We start from the raw sequence: 23176 nt of genomic DNA on the forward strand, positions 1-23176 counted from the left end.
TTGAATACTCGCGCAGCCAACGAAAGTGATGAGAATGAATAAAAGCAATTGTGGACAGTTGAAGGTGGTTGTTGAAACGCATCGCGTCGTATAAAAATAAATACACACAGTATATTATATATACATTATTTCTCAACAACTTGTGATTAAATCATTCAAGATGACGTCATTTGTAACACTTACAACTCTCGTAATTGTTTTTAGTACCTCCGCTGTTTATGGTAAATTATTTTTTTCTTCAAATTTACAAACATTATAATTACTTACAATTTTTGATAAATCTATTGTGCGCATTTTATTTTTTTTTTTTTATACCAGTGTAACGTGTCCCCTCTTTCTGAAACCAATTCAAAATGATATGAACACTAATCTCAATTATATTTTTATCTTGTACTTATCATTTTCTGGAATTTTACAACCAATTAATTGATGGACTTGTTTTTTACAGGTATGGACTGTTCCTTGGGTTCAAGTAAAAATTTTTTAGACGAGGTAATTAGCCGTTGCCCGAGGCCTATAATCGACGACCGTTCAAAGGAATATTGTTGCTTTAATACTCATGGAGATTATTATTGCTGTGATGCTCAAGAATTTGCCCTGACAACTGGGTAAATTTCTGCATAATTCTTCATAATAATAATAATAAAGTTAGCCGACATTTTTTATTTTTCTTAATTTATTAAATTAAAATTAAAAAAAATTTTTTTTAAATTGCACTTATAGTTTTTCAAATAAAATTTTTTACAATAATGAAGCAAAATAAAAAAATCAAAAATTTTAGCTAACATTATTATTATAACTAAATTTTCATTAATTATTTTTTTAAAATAAATTTTTACTATTTAATTTTCAGACTGGGAATAATCGTTCCTGCTATTATCGCAGTTATTGTCGTAGTGGCATTCTTCGTTTTATGTATCTTGTGTTTGTGCTGCAGTTGCTGTCCATGGTACAAAAGACGCCACCGTGGAACCATCTATGGAAGTAAGTTTTTTCTTTGTTCATCTTTTTATACATTATTATTATTATAAAATGAAAATCAACATCTAAAAATTTTTAGAGTTCTTTTTTTAATGAAAAAAAATTATTACAAAATAAAAAAAAAAAATTTCATTTGTAAAAAACTTGAAAAACTGTAAGTGCAATTTTTGAAAAATATTTTTTAGTTCTAATTTAATAATTAAAAAAAAATAAAATCAATTTCGTGGTAAATTATATTTTTAAAAATCTTAATTAAACTTTATTTTATTTTATAAGACTGACTTAGTCATTATTGTTATCAAAAGTAAAAATTTCAAAGATATCACAATGTTAGTGCGGATAAAAAGCAACAAAGAACAGCTCAGATTAATGCTTTTAATGGTCGTTCTCGGAATCAAGAGTGGGAGTTGATTTCGTGGAAATTTTGCTGTATTATTACATTCATTATTATTATTATTATTATTATTATTATTATTATTATTATTATTATCATTAATATTATGTCAGCGCTATTTTATCATGGCTATTTAAACTATAACACTATTATATATAGAAAAAAAATAATATCGACTATACACGATAAAAATACAATGGGTTCGAAATAAAATAATCAATGTATTGAAATACTGATGAGTCATTTTTTTTCAGGATCCGGTTATGCTTAAGTGCATCACGTTACCCACCCAGTATCGCTCAGAGGATCATGCTTAAAACTTTAATATATTAACCATTTTTCAATACTACTATATTCCTAAAAATTACGTACTATAACAAACGTACACTATTAATTAATATTACTCTTTACATTATATATTTACTACAAACTACTTATAAAACCATTGCAATGTTGACTAATGGTTTGATACTTATATATCTCAATCAAAAATGCTTTTTTAGCTATTTTGATATAAAAACTTTTATATTAGCTTATTGCTATCAATATTTTTTATATTAGCGTTATTGTAAGTACTGGTTTACTTACTTGTATTTTAAACTTTTTACTCTAGACTTAAGAGGGGGTATTCTGGTCTAGAAACATGAATTTCAGGTAATTTTTGAAATGTAAAAAAAAAGACAATTAATATTTTTACTATACATTTTTTTATTAGTTGTTTGTTAACATTAGAAGAATACAAAAAAAAATTAAAAACTAAAAAAAGTACAAAATTTTTAAAATTATAAGCTGACGGAGTGGGGGCTCTTTAAAAATTTCCACGTGACTATGACCATGATTTTAACCCTCCTAGTAATCTGAAACTAAAAAAAAAAAAGATTATTAATCAAGAATAATGTCGCAATGGTCGGAAGTAGGGAAAAGTTTGAAAAAAAAAAAAAATTTTTTTTTCGACCACTTTTTCTGACGGTTTTGAATTTTTTAAAAATAGTTAAAATAAAAATTTGGGGATAGGGCTAGTTCCAACCATAGACAAGCCAATAAAGAAGACTCTAAAAATTCCAAGTAAATCGGTCCAGTAGAACCTGAAAAATCGTGGTCATCGTTCCGAAAAAGACAGTTTTGAGAAAAACGCGTTTAAAGTTTCGCGTAAAGTTTTTTCTAGTCTAAGTCATATAATGATATTTTAAACTTACATTGATTTAATCTGCCATTCCTGCCTCATACATTGGACCTTCCTCGACTTCAAAGAAACTATTTTCTGCATTTCTTTCTTCATATCGAGCAATTCTGGCCTCCTTTGAAGCGATGAATGCTCGTGTTTCGGAGCGGTCAATCCGGGCGTTGTCGCGTTTGCCAGCAAATGAATGAGCTTCTGGTCCAATTTTTATTCCCATCCAATACACAGTAGCCGTAATTATTTTCAATGATCACCTCTTCATCATTAGATTTTTTTAGTTTTGCTGCTGATGCACTTGTAAAATTGGTGTCTTCTTGTGCCGTGTATCGATTACCGTGAAATTGCCTTTTCTTCTGACGATGTGGACGCGTACGCCTTTCCGCGGAAGATTTTCTATCCATTTTATTTTTAAACAATATTTTTAACTGTTATTATTTAACTCACAGCACATACGTCCACGTGGTTCAGAGGTTAGAATTCAACTATTAGCAGCTGGATGCAAGTGAATACTAAATGTATCAGATACGGGTCACCTCAGGTTCTCATATAACTATATATGTGTATAACTATATATATATATATATATATATATATATATATATATATATATATATATATATATATATATATATATATATATATATATATTTGTATAGAGGAACAAATGGTTTTACTCAGAATAGGGATTCAGGTAGACGGAGAATCCCTAATCTCTTTTGTTCGATTAGTTGCGACCGAACAAGTTTGGATGCCAGGTCAGAAAAATACTTATATCTCCGAAAATAATTTAAATTTTGAAAAATCCTCTTGTACACATATTCTTAAATAGTTAAACTTTGAAAATATAAAAAAAAAAAATTTTCGATTTTTTGAAATTTTTAGACCAGAATACCCCCTTAAACAACATACATTCCATTTTTTTGTTTATAATAAGATATGACAATAATAATAATGATAATAATTATAAAATAAATTTTTATATTTAAATATATTTTATTTTTATAAAAATTTGTTTAGCAAATATTTAATAATTTTTGTAACAAATAAATTATTAAAAAATTAAATTTTTTAAAAATAATTTTCCGGAAAAAATTTATTTGTTAAAAAAAATTATCAAATATATGTTTTATTTTTCTAAAAATTTATTTAGCATATATTTAATAATTTTTCTAACAAATAAATTATTTAAAAAAAAAATTTTTTTTGTTAAAAATTGTCAAATTAATGCTAAATTTAATGTCATTTTATTTTTATGACTTTTATAGATCTGTGTATTAAAAAATTAATAAAAATATAATTTACTTAAAAAAATAATTCAAATTTTTAATTATTTGGCGGTAAGAAAAAATTTCCCACTTTCTGTTTCAGGAGTCCAAACACCAGGAGATGTTATGGTAATTCATCAACCGGCAAATAATCCAATGCCAAGTCAACCTATTCACACTATTTATTCCCCGTATCCTGCTTCGAACCCTCAAGGTAAATTTTTTATCTCTAACTATCAATTAAAATAAGTTTATTTAATAATAATGTTTTTTTTTTTTTTTTTTTTTTTTTTTTAATATTATTTAGTATCAGCTTCGACACATCAAGGACAGCCACCACCTTACTCCGCAGAACCTTACGCGAAACAGTCTCCGTATAACCCAAATTATCAACAGCAGTAATATCTACGTATTAAATTTAACTTGTATTATTTTACCATAAATCATTGGCCTATCATGTGACGGACAATGTCCATTGTGGTGGTTATTAAACAGCAGTGTAATACATACGGAGATGATAATAATGATAATGATAATATAATAGGGAGCCAAGAGCGATCCACTGTTACAATTACTGCTGGTATAACTATTACGTTCGGCTTTTTTATCTAGGAAAAATTATTACATCCAAAGATTCATTTCTTCCATAAATTTAGGGGCTTAAATATTTTTTTATTCTTAATTAAGTATTTTAAAAATTATTTTTGACAATGGTAAATGTCGGGTCCACGATTTTAATTTTAATTTTTTTTTTTTTTTTTTGAGTCAAAAATACGTTCGACCCCACTTATAAATAGTACCAAATTTTCTCCTGATTTCACTGCCGTTGATCGACAGAAAATAATTATCAAAAATATATATCTTGATATATTTTTTGCTATTTGTAGAAAACTTAATATTTTTTACAATGCTCAATTCTTAAAATATCTGTGTTATACATTATATAATATTACAGTAATTATATTTTTCTAATCATAAATCTTAATTATAAAAAAAAAAAAAAGAAATTAAAGGTATAAAAAAATTTATACCAAAAGGAAAATTACTTTTTGAGATTAAATTGTGTGACAATATCATTAAATATATTTTATAATTCATTAGTTAATATTTAAGTATATAATATATTTTTTATCTCTCCCTTTTTTTTTCCTAAAATTAATTTATTTATTACAAATATAAGACATATAAATTATTTCTACTTATTATTTTATCATTTGGTAAAACTAGTGAGTGAGCAATTTAAATATTGACAGCCGATCATGACATCTAAATATATACACAATTTTGCCCCGCGAATTAATCAATATCAATCGTTTAACATTGCCTTTAATTTTACAAAAAGTTTTAATATTAATTTATCATATATAAATCTACTGAACCCTGTTAAATTTATTTTTAATTAAAAAAAAAAAATAAGTTTTTTTTAATAATAAAATTAAGAAAAAAATAAAGTAAAAATTGTAATTAATATAAAAATAATTTAGTAGTTGGCCTCTGACCAACACGGAAATATTAAAACTAAATGTCACTTTATAATTCGCAAGCACATCAACATTACTTATTAGAGTCATGCATCTTGCGTTATTGCTATAATACAAAGTCAGGGACACTAATACATAATATATAATAATAATAATAACAATTATTGTTTGATTGTCTGTCAACATACACGTTAGCCGCTAAAACTTGCACTATTTAATTTAATTTATTTAATTTATTGAGCAATGATAAGGTACTGATTATTGTGGTCCAATAAAATAAAATAAAAAAAAATTAATTGAATTTAAAAAAAAAAAATATTTTACGAGATTACACAATTAGACTGTTGCTGAGAATCATCAAACTTTTCATTACTGCCATTATGAATAGCCTCTTTGCCGATGCCAGTGCCCGAAAATAGTTCATCAATTTTAATTTCTTCCTTGGTAGCATTAGGTGTTGCAGCAGTAACTGTAGAAGCAACAGTTAACGAAGCTTGACTCACTGACGAATGTCTTGAGCGTGAAATATTACCACGTTGATTGCTCCCGAATGATGGAGCGGGACTTGACGATGGACTCTCAATAATCTCATGCTCAGTTTGATGTCTTACGTGCTGCTCTTGCTGCTGCTTCTGTTGCTGCTCTTGAATCAATTGTTGTTGCTGCTGTTCTTGTTGCTGGATCAATTGCTGCTGTTGCTGCTGCTTAACGACGATCAAACGATTGAGCAATGACGTCTGGCTTTGAATTCCCGAGACAAATGATCTGTAGCCAAGACTAAAAATAAAAGTAAAAATAATTTAGATTAATAAAAATATTTTATATTAATTATAAAACTCACCACTCAGATTGTGACCATTTAGCAAGCGTAAGAATTCCATCCCTGAGATTAACAATCGAATCTAAAGTCTGCATAGGAGCGTGAGCAGCCCTAACAGTCCTCGCCATAGCCGAAGCATCTCTCAGCATCGTAGTAAGCACAGCCGCCCAGCCAATACACCCAGCCTCCAAAAACAATTGCAGAAGATACCTAACTTGAACCTGAGCCCGACTGGTCGGTCCACAAAGCGAGTTTGAATTGTTATCAGCTGGCTCAATAGCGTCACTGGAGACCCAACAAGTTCCCACAACAGATTCCACATCGTCCCTCCAAATAGTGCTAGTATCACTCAGCACACTCGTCGCATCCTGATGAATTCTGGGAGTCAACTTCGTCTCCACAATCGGAAATTGCGTATTAAGACTCGCTACAGGTGACACCAAGCCTCCATAAATTCCTCCAGGCCTCGTGCTTGACAAGCTAGTGTACCCACTGTCTGCTGGCAAATCCACAGGTCCAATATTATTATTATTATTATTATTATTATTATTATTATTAATATTATTCGTAAAAGTCGTCGTAGTTTGCGTTTCATTTTCTAAATATTCAACAGATCTAAATCTAGTAGACATAGTATGACTTGGTCTTCGTAATTTTTCTAAATTCGTCAGAGACAAAGTCGGGTACGGAAAAGAAAAATCTTCATGAGCAGCTTTAAGCGCAACTACAAAATCATCAATTTTAGCAGCTCGTTCTCGTTCTCTGGCCAACCAACTGACCAAATGAAAATCTAAACGCGCTGCAAAGTGTCCTAAATCTGCAAGCCTTCTTGCTGAAAGCAAACGACGTGCATGCCTTTGTAAAATAACATCAATAAAAAATTCTTCAGCTGAAGATTCTTGATTATTATTATTTTTTTCGGGCTTAAAATTTGGGACAGATTTTTTCCGTCGCATTACAGCATTCCGCGTTTTTTCCAGCATTGAAGAAGGCGGTGATGGCTCTTTATTAGCTGTATCAAATTGAACTTTGGGAGTTATTGTTGTACTGTAACTGCGGCTTCTTGAGACTTGCATAGTTCCAAGAACTAGAGAAAGATCTTCTTCATGAGGTGACACTGATGGCGTTGGAGGCGGACCGGATAATTTACCAGTACCGCCCCATGAGTTTCGCGGCGACTCAACGTCATTTGGATCAATTGCACGAAGAAATCGTACCAAGTCACGCGATAATTCCCATCTTCCTTGTTCTAATGCCGCGTCAAGTAATAGAGTTGCGTGTTGTCTGCTAACAGATGAAGGCTCTAAATTTTGAAGGATTATTAAATAACTCGCAGCCGTGTCTAATTGTTGGCGCTGTAAACAATCTTGTAGGAGTTTTTTTGGTGATCCAGCAATTGAAAATAAATAAGGCCACAATGCTATCTCTGTTTTACGAGCACACTGGACTACTGCTCGAGCCCAGACTCCAGGAAATTCTCGGATAAATTCTACAACGCTAGGCAATTGAGCGTCGGGTAATGGCTCTTTGCTTGTTGCTTCTTCTTCCAGCACTTCGTGGAGTAATAATTCTAATGAATGGGAAAAATATGGTAGTGCTACGCAAGATCGGGCTATTTCCCAGGCGTGATAACCCAGGTTACGGTGGATTAATTGACGTAGTATTTGGTGGAGATACACTTGGCTGGTCAATTCGAGTAAACTAAAAGGCAACGAAAAAGGCGAGTTACTGTCTAATGTGTACAAAACTGTGTCATTTTCAGCGCCGAGAATTATAGCGTCTTCAAAGAGAATTGCCAAGGGATAAATTTTTAATTGAAACGGCAACATTATTCTCTTGCTCATAAATGTATGCGCGTTGTCTTGATGGTTACGGGGAAACAAGGGCAACCAGACTCTCATTCCATGAGCGCCGCAAAAGAGCCATAATGCTTCTGTAAGGTGCGGCTTGTCTCGACGAGATCGCCACGGTACCCAAACGTTTTCTACGCAAGAAGCTAAGACGTTTGGAGCTCCACATGTGAATAGCTGTAATTAAATAAATAAATTTAATTGTTATTGTTGTTTTAAAATATTTAATTTCAACTATTTTTATTGATGTAAATTTTTTAAAAATAATTATAACTAGCAACCTTGCAGTCAGAATAACTTATTATTATTATTATAAAAAATAAAAATGATAATAGAAGACAAATATAAATAAAATAACTTACAACTTCAGTGTTATCAGTACAATGCTCACGTTGTACCATTAAAAGTTTTCCAGACACATTCAAAAGCAAACTCTCTGGGTGTGGATGAGTCCCAGCTGTTTCAGCTCGTATTGTTGTCAGTGTTGCGCTAACAACACAAGCTGGGTGTACACAAAGTCCACTAATGTCAACTATTTGAGTTCTTGTGAGCTCAATGCTTCCAGTACCTTCAATTCCTTCGAGCGTCATGTCGAAAATACTTACTTGAGCATTAGCACAAAATATAACCAGCCTTTCTTTCATTGTGTTGACGAGTAATACTTGAGAAGGCATTCGAACACTTTTAACATAATTATTGTCCAGTCTTGTGTCTCGGGGATAGATTCTTATCTCATCTTTGTCCTCTACAATCGAGTAACTGGAAGCGATCATGAATCCACGGTGCCAAAGCAGGCCTCCAGTTACTATAAAATCTCTTTCTTGATTCTCATTACCGAAAAGTTTCCATTTTCGGGAGGATAAAGAATAATGCGCCAAACCTGTACGTCCCGCCACAGCAATATTCTGTCCTTCATTGTCAATTGCTGTGTACTGTAAAAATTTTAATTTATATATATATATATATATATATATATATATATATATATATATATATATAAAATTTTTTTTTTTTCACAAATTGGTTTTTGATATTATTTTAAAATTTTTAATTACTTACTCGAATTGGCCAGTTGGAACCACTATATACACTCGGTATTGGTACTACTAGCCACTGCTTCGATCCAGCTAATGTTTGGCAAGTTGAGTCATTTACAATATCATTTCCTAAATGAAAATTTGGTGTATCTGTTACTACACCACCTAAATTAAGGTACAAACGATCTTCGCCTTGGAGATATAAATGCCCGTGATGTCCCTTAAAATTATTAAAAAAATTATTATATAATATACTCAATTAAAAGACCCAATAATTTTTTTTTTAATAAATACAAGGTAAAATTAAAGTCATGGCCATAATATTAATTAAAAATCTTACCATGCACGGATTTACTGTAAGGGGGCTTTTTACAAAGTCTAATTGAATTAAAGAACATTCTTGATTAACTATATCATTATTTTCTTGTTTAATTGTATTATTTGGAGATTCTCTTAGCATCCATAGTTGATAACCTTCAGCTGACCATTCCTTAATAAAAAAAAAAAAAAATAAAATAAATTACTATAATAAAATTAATTACAGACTTATAAATTATAGTAAAAGTAATTTTCGAGTGAAAATTTTCAGATTTAAAATTTATAATTAATATCTTATAATTTAAAGAATGTACTAATTGTTTAATTATACCGATTGGCGTCGAATGAATAAATAAATAAATAAAAGTAAAAATAATAATAATACCATTGTATGAACACGCAGCGGATTATCACGAGTTAAATCAACATGTAAGCCATAATCCCATTTTAATGTACAAAGTAAAAGTGCTCCGAATGTACTCCAAATAGCCAAGCCTCCCGTATCCCAAGCCAGAGCGATAGCGCAGCTATCAGGTGTCCATCTGAGGCACTTAACATTCCCCGGTCTTCCTGGATAATCTTTAGAAGACAAACTGAGTGTGTGAGACACTTCAAGACCTCCAGTTGTCTCATCAACATAGTAAACAACTCCTTGAGAATTTTTACGTCCGAATGCAATCAAACGGTATTTGTGATTAACAGCAGCACATGTTGCATCATCTAAATCTTTGGCCCAAATACCCTGTACTTGATTTGGATCAAATTTCAATGACTGGGCTGTTAAGAAAGCAGCTTTTCCATTACTTAAAACGATTGCGAAACCTCCAACTAACGGAGAATATTCAATATCTGTTACATAAATATTATTATCGGTTATTGGCACAGCAACTGTTGAAATTTGTTGATCAACACTAAAAGGAACTCTTTTTAGGTCTAATGAGTAGTCGCGATTGACAGAACCTTCCCAGCGCTGTCTTATTATTATACTCGTTTTTGTGGTGACCATTAGCTCATCTCTGATACATACTAATGAACTTATTCCGCCGTCTATCCACACAGGTATGACAAATGTCAGGACTAAAGACGGGATTACTTCTTTTATAAAAAGCTCTGCGCTATCACGGCGTAAACTAGACACTGGGGAATCTTTTTGCTCATATAGACCATGATTATCTCCTCCGCTGTCAGATAATCGGTAAAATAATAAATAGCTCTCTGTTGTCTGGAAATTGATAGAATTTTTATCATTAATTATTTTGAGACATCTGATCATTTTTTATGACAGACATTAGCAGACTCTCGACAATTTTTTAATTTTTATTTAAAAATAAATTAGGTCTAGAAAACTATTTTTAAAAAATTACATTTATAATTTTTTAAATAAATAAATGAGATTTTTTTTTAATAATTTTCTAGGCTGTTCATTTTTAAAAGAAGATAAAATTTTATAGTCTCTGCTAATTTCCGTGTAATTAAATATGAACGATAGATTATTAAAAATTATTTAACTTACTGCTACTGTCAGCATACTGGAATCGGGTTTCCACTGTACCAATAAATTTTCACCATATTTTTCTATTGAATCTTTAGTTCGTCTATGAAAAACAATAGGTACGCAGGGCTAAATTAAATAATTAAAAAAAAAAAAAAAAAAAAAAAAAAGAATTAAAATTACTTGACATTTTAGTGATATTAAAACTTAACAGACATCTGTCAATTTTTTTAGATTTTTGTAACAATTAAATAGAAATTAAAAAAAAATAAAAAATGGAATTTTTAAAAAATGATTTTTTGAAAAAAATTTGTTTGTTAAAAAAAATTAAATTAAGTGACAGCTAACTTTAATGTCATAAAAAAAATTCAATTAAAAAGTTTCACATGTAAAAATTAATAAAAATTACAAGTAAAAATTTTTAAAAGCATTTTTTTATTGTAATTAATTTGTTAAAAAAATTTTTAAAATTGACAGTTGTCAGTTAACAATATCATTCATAACCTATACAATGAATGTATGTTAAAATGTCACAAATATAAAAATTACTTACTTTGCAATACCAAATAGCTAAAGTATTTCGTGTCAAAATAGCAAACAAAATTTTGTCTCTATTACATACAATAGCATTTATTTGATTGAGTTCTGACGGGTTTAAAACCCTCGGCCAACCAATTGGAAAGAACATGATTATTTATTTTAATTTAATTCACACTGCTAATATTTATTTTTATATTCACATTCACACGTCAAAAATTTAATTTAATTTTTTCCTTCTAATAATTTTTTTTTTTTTAATATTTTTCTTCTAACTTTTATAAAAATTGTACAAAAAAAAAAAATAGCTGTCAGCTGTAGTGTTAATTTGTTGACATAAGTCGTTGTCATTAACATATATATTTAATAATGTGTGTGCTTATGTATATACAAGGTTAATTAGTGGTGCTCATCAATCTTGACTGTTGATATTGTTTTTTTGTTGTAAATTTATATCAGTAGTTTTAACCAACCAGCCACCCACATTTTTTGCAATCAACTGACAGCGGGTCATACACGTATTTACATATGTACACACATATAATTATCACATATGACAACTAAGCAATCAATGTCACCAATTTCAAGAGAAGAGATCTAAAGCGATAGTTGACATGCCTGCTATAAATTTACTCTGATATCAAAACATGTCACTAGCGTCATCTAGTATTTATATTTTAATAGAAATTATAAAAATACATTTTTTATTTTTATATTAAAGATTAATTGAAAAAAAAAATTAATAAGTTAACAGTCACTTGATAATTTTTTAATTTTATTTAACAAACAAATTTATTCCAAAAAATTGCATTTTTAATTTTTAAAAATTTTTAAATTTCAAATTTTTTTTACTATAATTTTTTTATTAAACAAATTATCAATTATCTGCTAAATTTATTTTAGAAAATACATAAGCAAAATTAACTTTTGGAAAGTATGCAATACTTATTTGTATATTTTCTTTGTAAATTTTGCTCCAACTTATTTATATTTTTACAGTATAAATATTTGTAAATAATTTACAATTATCTATTAAATATTAATTTTTCTTCTGCAGTACAAAAATTTTTAATTTATCACTCTAAATTGGGTAATGCAACGACACCAGCTTGCATGAAGCATATTGTAGCACCACTGACATGTGCAAAAACAATAGCTGTTCCATCTCCATCCTGATAAAGCCTATTGAGATCAATTGGTTGAAGAGACTGGCTATTTTTTTGACTGAAAAGAAGAAATAGTAAATAAAATATCATTAATAAAATCTTAAGGTAATTGTTTACAATTTTTTTTTTATTTTGCTTGTTTTTACGGCTTTCTTTTTTAATTGTTAATTTTTTTATGTATTTAAAAAAAAATTTCAAAATTTTCCAAAAAAAAATTTTTGTTAAAAAAAATAATAATAACCTTGTTATAACTAGATGAAACATAGCATGACCTGGACTAGCTTTTCTATAAAGTTGTGTATTAGAATAAACCTTGTAAGATATTTTATAAATTCCTCTTTTCTTCCTCACTGATTTATCCTGAGCCGGCTTAATAATTTTCAATCTATCATAAATTTGTTTCAGGTTTGACGAATATTTAGGCCCAACAAGTGGCTGAATATTATAATTAATAACTTCAACTTCACTGCAATCCATGTAATCATTATCATCTTCAATAGTTATTGTCTTAGCGTCTTTCCATAATTTCTTCAACTGGGGCCACGAATCAGCCGGTGCTTTTTCAAACGAACAATGATTTTCAAAGTCACTGTTTTCTACTGCATTTGATAAATCACGATTTATATTTTCATTTTTATTAGCATTATTAGTATTATCAATTGACTTCTGAGATCTATTATTATGATAAACTCCCGGATTATAATAACGTGAATTTTGTCTTTCTCCAAAATATTGTTGCGGATCAAAAGAAGAAGAATAAATATTTGATACACTCTGAGTAATTGAAGTCTTCAAGGCAAATGTAGCCATCGCAATATTTTTAAAAAAATTAACATGCAATGACGACCATCGATTGGAGACACTTTGTTGATGCGAGTAATTAAAAGCTGGATAATTATAATTAGAAGAATTACCGTACATCATGTGATAATTAGTTATGTCTTGATAGCTTGGTCTTCGATAATTATTTGTGTAATTAATGTTATTTATCCAATTTTTATGTACTCCACGTGAAATTGAAAATCTGTTCAATTGTCGATTATTCTGATAATTATCTCTACTGTCATTTAAATTTAGAGAATCATACTCAATTGTATTTTTATTTAATTTAATATCTTGTGGAATGTATTTAGGATCAATTGTTACTTTAATAGAATTTTTATCTTTCATATTAGGAAGACAATTCAACATTTCTTTTCTAGTCATCGGTATTGGAATTTCTTCAATTTCATCATCTGACAATTTAATCCTTTCATTTTTTATTTTTTTTACTGGTATTAACGTTACTTCTTTCAATGATGTTAAAGACAAAGATGACGTAGAAGGAACTGAAGAATTAATTACATCTAATTTTCTTTTTTCGGCTACTTTTTCAGAATCACTGGTATTAAATTTATCAGAAGAAATTTGACCAGAATTAGAATCAATATTTAAATAAGAAGAAGGAATTATTTTATCAGTTCGTTTAGGTAGAAGCTTAACATTGCGTTGAATACGAATACCAACTGATGGATTAGATTCTTTTTTATTAGCGACCAATTTAACTGGTTCAACCATAGTTTCAACAGAAACAATATTTAATCTTCTCTTATTTTTATCTTTGCTTTTAATATCATTTTCTATTTTGTTCAAAATATTTTCCGCAGATTTATCTTCAGAGTTCTGCTCTTCCACCTCTATTTTATCAATAATACTGTTTATAACAAACTCAGCGTCGTTTTTAGTATTTTTATCAGCGGTATCTCGAGAAAGTGGGGCACCACTCATCCACTGACTGCCTTCTAGATCAATGATCACTTTTTTCTTGAGCTGGGAGGACTCGTCTTTTTCATAATCTGATTTTTGATAGTAAAATCTCTTTAGACGATAGCCAGACCTGGCTAATTGACTGTATACTCTGTATTCTTCTAATGAGCAATCGGAGTTTGGGGCGTTTATTAGTAGTTCATAGGCTTGTTGGACTGATAGTGATACTCCGTTGAAGAATAGGTCCAAACAATTCTATAGCAATAAATAAATAAATCATTATTATTATTATTGTTTCGTTTATTAATGATACTGAAGTTAAACTTCATGATGACTATTGTTAAATTGCACTGTACTTTCTTAAATATTGACCTTTTTAAAAATATAAACTCATGGCGATGTTACACTCATCAAGAGCTTTCATTTAAGTACCCACATCAATTTTTCATATATATATTATATATATGTATATATGAAAAATATAAAAAAATGCATGTGGGTACTCAAAAGAAAGCTCTTGATGAGTGTAACACAGGAATGAGCTTATATTTTTGAAAATGTCAATAGTTCACGAGATACAAGGTCATTTCTTAATTATGTTAAATTGCACTGTACTTAACTATAAAAATAAATAAATAAATAAATAAATTACCAGTTCTATTTGTAATAAAGCTTCTTCAGGATTTAAATACAAAATACCTCGAAGTTCACATCCAAAATTATTCCAATCAACACCAGACCTCTTAGTGACTATGACACGTCTTTCCTGAGGCAGCCATTCACCGACAGCTAACTTAGACACCTTCTTAACTCTTTCTACATTTATTAAATCTCTTCGCGCTTCTAAACATGCATCTATTTGTCGATTTTGGAGCCATGATCCATTTGGCTCAAAGAGTCTCAGTCCTGTTTTTGGTATTACTTTTGTAGTCTGTTCAATTTCATTTGAGACTCGAGCTCTCAAGCTGTTTGATGCTAACAATTCCTCTGCACTGTAATTATTGTAATTAATTTATTTTAATATTATCAATAGTACATATTAAATTTTATTTAAAGGTTAAATTAATATTAAAAAAATATATAAACTTACTTTAAATAATTTTTTAATAATCCCTCTGGCTCTTCATTCATTATCGCTTTATTTCAAGTGGCTATAATTATTATCAAAATCTATGACAGTAATAATTGTTAACTAAATTATGAAAATTTCAAGTGGTTTTTTTTGTTTTTGAAAATTTTATACATTCCTGTGATTTATTTAAATTGTGTGGTTATAAACAAATACAGTGAGGAATTTTACGGCAAAAATAGTTTTCATTTCTTACCGCTAGGTGGCAGTATTTGATAGTTTTTTGCTGATCAGCTGTTTTTATTGACATTTGTTGTTTTTTTTTTTTTTTTTTTTTTTGACAGCCGGATAAAAACAAAACAAAAAATATGCATTTTTATTTTTTATTGTAATTGTAAATAATAATAATTAGATTAATGAGTGAGTTTAGTGATATGGACAATGCCAAAATTAAAATTGAAAGAAAATCAATTGAATTTGAAGATTTTAAAAAATTTATTATTGGAGATAGAAAATTTGACAAGCAATACTCCAATATTTATATCGCCCGGTTAAGAGCTTTAAAAAATATTTTAGAAAATAAATCCAAAGAAAAATGGGGTAAATAATTTTTTTTTTTTTTTTATGACACTGAAATTAAAACTTTTGAAAATTTTTTGACAATTAAAGAAAAAAAAAATTTTTTTTTAAAACTTCAAAAAATTATAATTAAATATTTATATTATTTTTAGGGCAATATCAAGTCAAAACAATATCTCAACTTGGTGATGATGACAATGACGATAAAAGTGAAGCAGAAAAATTAATCATACTTATAGGAATTATTTATAAGCATCAAGAATTAAAGCCGTCTATTTTAAAAGAGCTTAGTGATGAACTCCAATTAATACCACAGTCATCAAGGTCTAATTATTCATCTGAAAAAGACCAATTATTTCTCGAAGATGAAATGCTGAGAATTAAATTAGTAGGCAATGATTTAAATCATAAAGAAATGGTAACAGGGTTAATTTGCGGTGTGTTAGGTTACCAGTCCAGTGGTGGAACATTTAACGTATGTTTTTTATTTAATTATAAGAAGAGCGTTGGTTTATACTCTACGTAGTAATTAATAATTTTTTTTATTTTTAATTCTAGGTCAAGGATTATTGTGTACCAGGAATTTGTCCTCAAGCTTCGGAATGTTATCCTCTAATTTTTCCATCAGAAGAAAAAATTTTAATTTTATTATTATCGGGGTTAGACTTATCTGGCAATCCGGACTCGTTACACTATCAACTTTTGAGTGAATGGATCAGTGGGATGGCGGGAAACAACCAAGTTCAAGAAAATTCAGCGATTATTGCTCAAGTGATAATAGCTGGTAAGAAAAATTTTAAAGATGTAAGCTCATTCTGATTTTATACTCATCAAGAGCTTTCATTTGAGTACCCACATGCATTTTTATATATTTTTCATATTTACATATATATAAAATATATAAATATATGAAAAATTGATGTGGGTACTCAAGTGAAAGGTCTTGGTCAGTGTAATGTTAGGGTGAGCTTATATTTTTAAAAATGTCAATAGTTCACTAGATACAAGGTCATTTCTTATAATAATTTAGATTATTTGTCTTCTTTGATAGGAAACAGCATAAAAGGTTCTGTCGAAACATATACACACAAAGGATATGTGAACTCAAAAAATAAATTTACAGCTGCTACAAAGGAGACAATACTAGCAACACGTAGATTTGATACTTTGCTAAGTGAGATCGTCTCGACATCAAATGTCATTCTGATGCCTGGGCAATTTGATCCATCAAATCATTCAATACCGCAACAACCTTTTCATCCCTCTATTTTACCGCTTTCTTTCAGGTATGTTATATATTTTTTTTTAAAAAAAAAAAATTCATGTTATTTGTAGACGTAAAAAAAATTTAAGGTATAAAAGCTTGTATGCCGCCACAAATCCTTGGATTGGAAAAATCGGAAGTAGAATTTTAGCAGGCTCGAGTGGTCAACCAATAGAAGATATTATGAAAGTAGCGAATTTAAATGATTATTCACCAATTGATTGGTTAGAAAAAACATTAAATTGGAGGCACTTTGCACCAACAGCACCCGATACACTTGCTGCCTACCCCTACGTTGAAACTGATCCATTTATCATGGACGAATGTCCTGATATTTATTTTGTTGGGAATACTAATGAATATGCAACAAAGTGTGTAGTTGGTGATCAAAGACAAACAATTAAACTTATTTGTATTCCCAAGTTTTCAAAAACACACACTGCTGTTGTTGTAGATTTATTGTCTTTAGATACTTGGCCGATAACTTTTCAGAATTAATAATATTATTATTCATACATTTTTTTTGAAAAAATGGATAGTAAAAATATTGATTGCCTTTTTTTACGGCACTTCAAAAAATTACCTGAAATTCATGCTTCTAGACCAAAATACCCCCTTAAAAAATTTAATTAATTTAGTCGATAGAGGCTGTAAGAAATTTAAAAATTTTCTACAAAATATGAATTATGTAAATATATTTTTATAATATAGATTTATTTATTTATAATAATAAATATAATATATTTCTTTTCGATGTTACATCTATAAAGATAGTTAGATGTTTTTATTTTTTATTATCTACAATACATTTAATTTGTTCCATAAAATACTTTCCATTATTTTTTCCTTACTCAACAATCAATATAAATTACATAAAAGCTTTGAATAAGGAATCCCATAAAAAATAGACCCGGAATATGAATTTTTAATAACTTAAAAATTTTTTCCGGATCTATTTTTTTTGATTACCTTAAATAAGAGTATAGAATTTTTTTACTTTCACTAATAAATCCATTTTCTACGTTAGACAAGAAAATATTTATTATTTAACCATTTTCTTATAATTAATTTTTTTTTATTTAAGTTAATACTGGCAATCTGGCACAAATAGATTTATATAGATTTTAATAATTACTTTTAATTGTATATAGTCTAATAAAAGAGAAAAACATATTAAAATTAATGAGAGAAAAGTCTCTGTTAAAAGTTTAGAAAAAATTTTCTTTACATCTTTTAATTGGTCACTTTTGTTGATAAAATTTGATTCAAGTTTTAAAAAATAAATATTTTTTAAAAAAAGTTGATACATAAAATTAATTCATGTAAATTTTATCATAAAATATTCCTAGCTTTTTTTTTTTTTTTTTTTTTTATATATCTTTCATCCTTTTTAGTAAGATATTAAAATTTTAGTATATATTTGGTCAATCAATAAATTTTAATTATCTTTCCAAAGTGAATTAATTTGACAAGGGTTGGTAGAAAATGTTTGGAGTTCTGGACTAGAAGATCTCGAAGACGTGGGAGTATTCATATTTAAACAATCATTAATATGATCTGATTTTTCACCATCAATAATTGGAGTTGTCTGAACATTTGTTGATTGTTCGTCATTTCTCATTGCACAGATAACGTCCGTCAGTGCAACAATATAATTTTTAGCAAGCGTCAATGTTTCTATTTTAGACAAACGTCGCCCTTTACTAACGTGAGGTATGACTTCTCTCAAGCTCTGAAATTAATATAAAAAAAATAATAATAATAATTCATATCAATTGATTTAATTCCCAACAGGGATATAATAATAAATTTAGAACCTGAAACGCGTTGTTAAGACTGTGCATCCTCATTCGTTCTCTCTCGTTACTTTCTAATCTCCTGAGAGTTCTCTCCCTAGGTGTACACCCGCGAGAAGATGACTTCGAGCTTTTTAAATTATTATTATTAAACCTTTCAATCCTTCTAGATGTTTTTCGAAGCGCTGAAACAGTTTTATTACTCGACTGGTCTTCTAAATTCCAATCTTTGTCCAAACTGTCTTCGTTTGTCATTTCTGACCGCATGTTGTATAAATAATACACTGACGTCTAAAAAATAAAAATTTAATGTTATTAAAAATTTAATTTTGTTAAATTGTACTGTACTTTCTTAAATATTGACCTTTTTAAAGATATAAGCTCATTCTAATGTTATACTCATCAAGAGCTTTCATTTTAGTACCCACATGCATTTTTATATATTTTTCATATATACATATATCTAAAATATATAAATATATGAAAAATTGATGTGGGTACTCAAATGAAAGGTCTCAATGAGAGTAACATCGGGATGAGCTTATATATTTAAAAATGTCATTAGTTCACAAGATACAAGGTCATTTCTTAATTATGTATCCAGAAATAAATAGAGCATTTTTAAATACTTATCACAAAAAATTGACTATCGGTGAAAATTAAATAAAAACATTGAAAAGGCACAAATTTAAATCAAGACCTTCGCAATGATATTAAATTTATTCATTAATTCATTAAAAAAAAAAAACCGATTTTATCAGATGACTATCTTGAACACAATTTTTTTCTTATTCTCTTAATAATATAGATTAATAATCACTTACCGGTTGATTATCACTTCAAAATAATTAGATCTCCTCAAAAGACGTTAATTATTATTATCAATAAATATTCATCACCACCTGGTTGATTAAAAATAACAAAAAAATTTATTAATAATCAATTACAAAACATAAACAAAATAATTAGACTAAAAATAAGATCCGGAAAAAAACTATAGAATTATAATCACTAAATAAGAATAAAATTTAAGGAAGAGATACTTGTTGAGCCACGTTTGAACGACGACTGACGTCGCGACGTCGGGGTGCGGTCGGCGCCATCTCTCACCCTCCTAACAAATTTCAAATATACACCCTGTGTCATAATTGCAGAGCCAATCATTTTAATTCCTTCCTTTCGTAATAAAGTAACTTTCTCTATAAATTTACTCTGGCTATAAATATCGTACCTGGTATATTTCTTCTTCTTCTTCTTTATACTTTTATTGTTTATTTAAAAAATTTTTTACTAAAATATTTATAAAAATTAGCCACCCGTTAGATTATAGTCTACAAAAAGGTTTATGTATAAATAAAATGTATATATGAAGTGGCTGGCTACAGGTGGGCGTATGACGTAATTCGCCCACGCGGACCCTTTATTATCGCAAAACACCACCCGAGCACCCCAACCACCAACGGTTACGATTGAGCATGTGTCTGTTTATTACGACACAGAACAGTAAGAGTGTCCCTCGAACGCTTCATGATTGCTTATTTTTTTTCCATTTCATTTTTTTTATTTTTTTTTTTTCGCTTGTAATATAATAATGACTAGCAACCTTGCAGTCACTAAATGACTGCCGTAAATAGTGAACTATAAATAAATAAAATTTTGGTTTATTAAATAATAAATTTTGTTAAATTGCACTGTACTTTTTTTAACTATTGACGTTTTTAAAGATATAAGTTCATCCCCATGTTACACTCATCAAGAGCTTTCATTTGAGTATCCACATGCATTTTTAATATATTTGTCATATATACATATTTATATATATATATAAAATATATAAAAAATTGATGTGGGTACTCAAATGAAAGCTCTTGATCAGAGTAACATCGGGATGAGCTTATATCTTTAAAAATGTCAATAGTTCACAAGATACGAAGTAATTTCTCAATTATGTATATCTAGAGATAGAGAATTTTTGAATGCAACCTAAATAATTATCATAATAAATTTACTATTGATGATTTTGGACATAAAATTTTTCTTACTGTCTTGATAATAATATTAAAGCTATAATTTATTATTGCGATATACAAATAATTGCATTTATTAAGATAATTATTTACATTTTCCGCAACAAGCATCGCTCTGCTTTTCGAGCTCTTGTGGTTTGTGATTAGGAGTCCAAGGTCCTAAGCTCGATGATGCGTAAAAATCCATTGGATAAGGTTTTTCCAAGTCATATTTCGAAAGATTCAATGCAACAGCTCCTTCGTAAGGAGTTAGAAAAGGTTTAGTAAACGCTGTTCCCCAATCAATACTCAATCGTGGACATGCTATTTGTATGAAAGCGTCAATATCAAAAAACATTGATATTTTATCAGGAAAAATTTCAGACATTAATATGTTAACATTTTTTTTTCCGGAGGTAATTATTCTCTTTTCAAGAGAATCCAGTACTTTTGGATTACCCTGACGACCAAGAGTCCCAAGAATAAGACCAATTGTCTGTCCACTCTTAGCATTTTCAATAGCGTTTAGTCTCACCACTCGCATTGTATCGTGGTCGTAAAATTCTTCACTGAGTTTTTTTTCATAAGGATCGTATCTGTAGGCTCGGAGCTTCGGATTTGCAATCATAGCGGCTTCTAAATGAAATCTACCATCGCCGACGTAAATTAAAACATCTGCGCACCGGATTTGTGGTGCGGTACAACCCAAGATCTGTTTAAAAAAAATTTCATTAAAAATTAAAAAATTAATCAATATTTAAATTATTTAATAATTTAATTATAAGTAATTATTACTTCTCCAGGACTTAGGGGTTTACTTTGAGGGATGGTTGTTTCATATCCAGCACTTCTCATTTCTTTGGCAATTACTTGTAGAGTTCCAGCAAATTGAATCGTACTCATTAGAGCGATTTTTGTTATTACCGGCAAGGTTGCTTTTAGACAATCTATACAATGTGCAGTGTCAATTTTTATATCCACAAATATGTATAAAACTTTGATGCCTTGAGTTTGGTCAATTGGAATTAAACATGAGTGCCCGTAGTGGACTAACAGGTCTATGTTTAACGCACGGGCTGTAAAATCATCAACGCAACACGCTCCTGTATTAAAATAAATTGTTTAATTAGTATTTTTATTTTTTTTTTAATAATAATAATAAAAATTAGAAAATTATAGACGTAATATTTAATGAAAATTAATTTAGCATATGTTTAATAATTTTATAACAAATAAATTATGGCAATAAAAATTTTTTTTAAAATTGATATTTAGAAATTACAAATAATTAAGTTAAAAATAATTTTTAGAAAAAATTTTTTTGTTAAGTAAAATTAAAAAATTATAAAGTGACATCTATTATTTAATAAAAATTAATCTAACATATATTTAATAATTTTAATAATTTTATAACAAATAAATTATGGCAAAAAAAATTATTTTAAATAAAAAATGCAATTTTTAAAAAATTAATTTTTGGAAAAAATTTTTTTGTTAAATAAAATTAAAAAATTCTAAAGTGACAGCTAGCTAACTTTAAAGTCATTAATATTTACCATAAGTAACATCACCCATGATGACAGCTTCAGCCTTAGTAAAATCTTGAATTATATCAGCAATTGTAGTTGCGTACAGTAAAAGACCCTCTGGCATTTGCAGAGCAACTCTTTTTGCTTTTAATTCTCTTATCCTCCATATTGTTTTATGAATTTCAAAATTATAATTTTCAGGTAACGCTGCAATAGCAGCATTTAATATTGGATCGTTTAATAATTCTTGAGGAATTTTATTTACACGAACAGTTCCAGCTTTGTAAACTTTTCTCACTGGTTTTGCTTTAACGACTATTACTGATGATGAATTTTCTTCAGTACTCATTATTCCAATTTTATATATTTTATTCACTTGCTAAATATTAAATATATTAATAAAAAATTTTTTTTTCAATCTCAAACATATAAATGTTGTGCTTGTTATTATTTTTATAGGTTATGTTTACAAAAATATTTTGCTGGCAAATTAAAAATCAAATTTACCAACAATTGATAACAGTGATAAAAATCTGAACTTATATAAAAAATCAGCCGTTAGTTACAATTGTTTTTAATTTAATTATATATCATTTAGAAATTTCCTCAATTATTTCTTACTATATTTGTTGTGTATTATTTAATGTCATTTTTTTTATTCCTAGT

At 28.6% G+C, this 23176-nt stretch overlaps 6 protein-coding genes and 1 long non-coding RNA gene across 12 annotated transcripts; 2 read left to right on the forward strand and 5 right to left on the reverse strand.

The window, feature by feature from the left end:
* The first annotated feature begins 44 nt into the window (after positions 1-44).
* LOC141524598 (uncharacterized) lies at positions 45-4927 on the forward strand. 2 transcript variants are annotated; one of them, XM_074238621.1, is made up of 5 exons: positions 45-221; positions 449-608; positions 854-984; positions 3918-4034; positions 4128-4927. In XM_074238621.1, the coding sequence occupies exons 1-5, from the start codon at positions 161-163 to the stop codon at positions 4220-4222; spliced, it is 564 nt and encodes a 187-aa protein (XP_074094722.1). In that variant the 5' UTR covers positions 45-160; the 3' UTR covers positions 4223-4927. The 2 variants fall into 2 exon arrangements, with proteins under 2 accessions (XP_074094722.1, XP_074094723.1); XM_074238622.1 differs by having other exon boundaries at positions 52-221; positions 3924-4034.
* Positions 2066-2709, reverse strand: LOC141524600 (uncharacterized). The gene is made up of 2 exons (XR_012478728.1): positions 2572-2709; positions 2066-2238 (listed from the first exon to the last, which is right to left on the reverse strand). It is a non-coding gene; the product is annotated as an uncharacterized LOC141524600 (long non-coding RNA).
* Positions 4922-11894, reverse strand: Rich (guanine nucleotide exchange factor subunit Rich). Its single transcript, XM_074238619.1, has 8 exons — positions 11372-11894; positions 10840-10947; positions 9712-10548; positions 9349-9498; positions 9031-9228; positions 8334-8903; positions 6143-8148; positions 4922-6078 (listed from the first exon to the last, which is right to left on the reverse strand). The coding sequence occupies exons 1-8, from the start codon at positions 11504-11506 to the stop codon at positions 5622-5624; spliced, it is 4461 nt and encodes a 1486-aa protein (XP_074094720.1). The 5' UTR covers positions 11507-11894; the 3' UTR covers positions 4922-5621.
* A 251-nt stretch (positions 11895-12145) lies between these two features.
* On the reverse strand, positions 12146-15545 carry Tsen54 (tRNA splicing endonuclease subunit 54). The gene is made up of 4 exons (XM_074259982.1): positions 15358-15545; positions 14920-15259; positions 12763-14522; positions 12146-12579 (listed from the first exon to the last, which is right to left on the reverse strand). The coding sequence occupies exons 1-4, from the start codon at positions 15396-15398 to the stop codon at positions 12432-12434; spliced, it is 2289 nt and encodes a 762-aa protein (XP_074116083.1). The 5' UTR covers positions 15399-15545; the 3' UTR covers positions 12146-12431.
* Positions 15546-15685: 140 nt separating this feature from the next.
* On the forward strand, positions 15686-17972 carry LOC141523916 (DNA polymerase delta subunit 2). Of its 4 annotated transcripts, none has more exons than XM_074237490.1 (5): positions 15686-15936; positions 16068-16390; positions 16474-16699; positions 16946-17201; positions 17251-17972. In XM_074237490.1, the coding sequence occupies exons 1-5, from the start codon at positions 15753-15755 to the stop codon at positions 17675-17677; spliced, it is 1416 nt and encodes a 471-aa protein (XP_074093591.1). In that variant the 5' UTR covers positions 15686-15752; the 3' UTR covers positions 17678-17972. The 4 variants fall into 4 exon arrangements, with proteins under 4 accessions (XP_074093591.1, XP_074093592.1, XP_074093593.1 ...); XM_074237491.1 differs by having other exon boundaries at positions 17269-17961; XM_074237492.1 differs by having other exon boundaries at positions 16967-17201; positions 17251-17961.
* A 384-nt stretch (positions 17973-18356) lies between these two features.
* LOC141523920 (neurogenic differentiation factor 1) lies at positions 18357-20873 on the reverse strand. Of its 2 annotated transcripts, XM_074237497.1 has the most exons (4): positions 20019-20873; positions 19800-19877; positions 18997-19266; positions 18357-18911 (listed from the first exon to the last, which is right to left on the reverse strand). In XM_074237497.1, the coding sequence occupies exons 3-4, from the start codon at positions 19240-19242 to the stop codon at positions 18618-18620; spliced, it is 540 nt and encodes a 179-aa protein (XP_074093598.1). In that variant the 5' UTR covers positions 19243-19266; positions 19800-19877; positions 20019-20873; the 3' UTR covers positions 18357-18617. The 2 variants fall into 2 exon arrangements, with proteins under 2 accessions (XP_074093598.1, XP_074093597.1); XM_074237496.1 differs by having other exon boundaries at positions 18358-18911; positions 19800-20873.
* A 148-nt stretch (positions 20874-21021) lies between these two features.
* Positions 21022-22959, reverse strand: Dph1 (diphthamide biosynthesis 1). Its single transcript, XM_074237494.1, has 3 exons — positions 22538-22959; positions 21777-22084; positions 21022-21693 (listed from the first exon to the last, which is right to left on the reverse strand). Exons 1-3 carry the CDS (start codon positions 22857-22859, stop codon positions 21088-21090), a joined length of 1236 nt encoding a protein of 411 aa, XP_074093595.1. The 5' UTR covers positions 22860-22959; the 3' UTR covers positions 21022-21087.
* Between the last annotated feature and the right edge of the window lie 217 nt (positions 22960-23176).

The sequence above is a fragment of the Cotesia typhae genome, unplaced genomic scaffold, assembly GCF_013202065.1.
Source record: "Cotesia typhae breed Kobodo isofemale line unplaced genomic scaffold, CoteBio_Ctyphae contig_22, whole genome shotgun sequence".
NCBI lineage: Eukaryota > Metazoa > Arthropoda > Insecta > Hymenoptera > Braconidae > Cotesia > Cotesia typhae.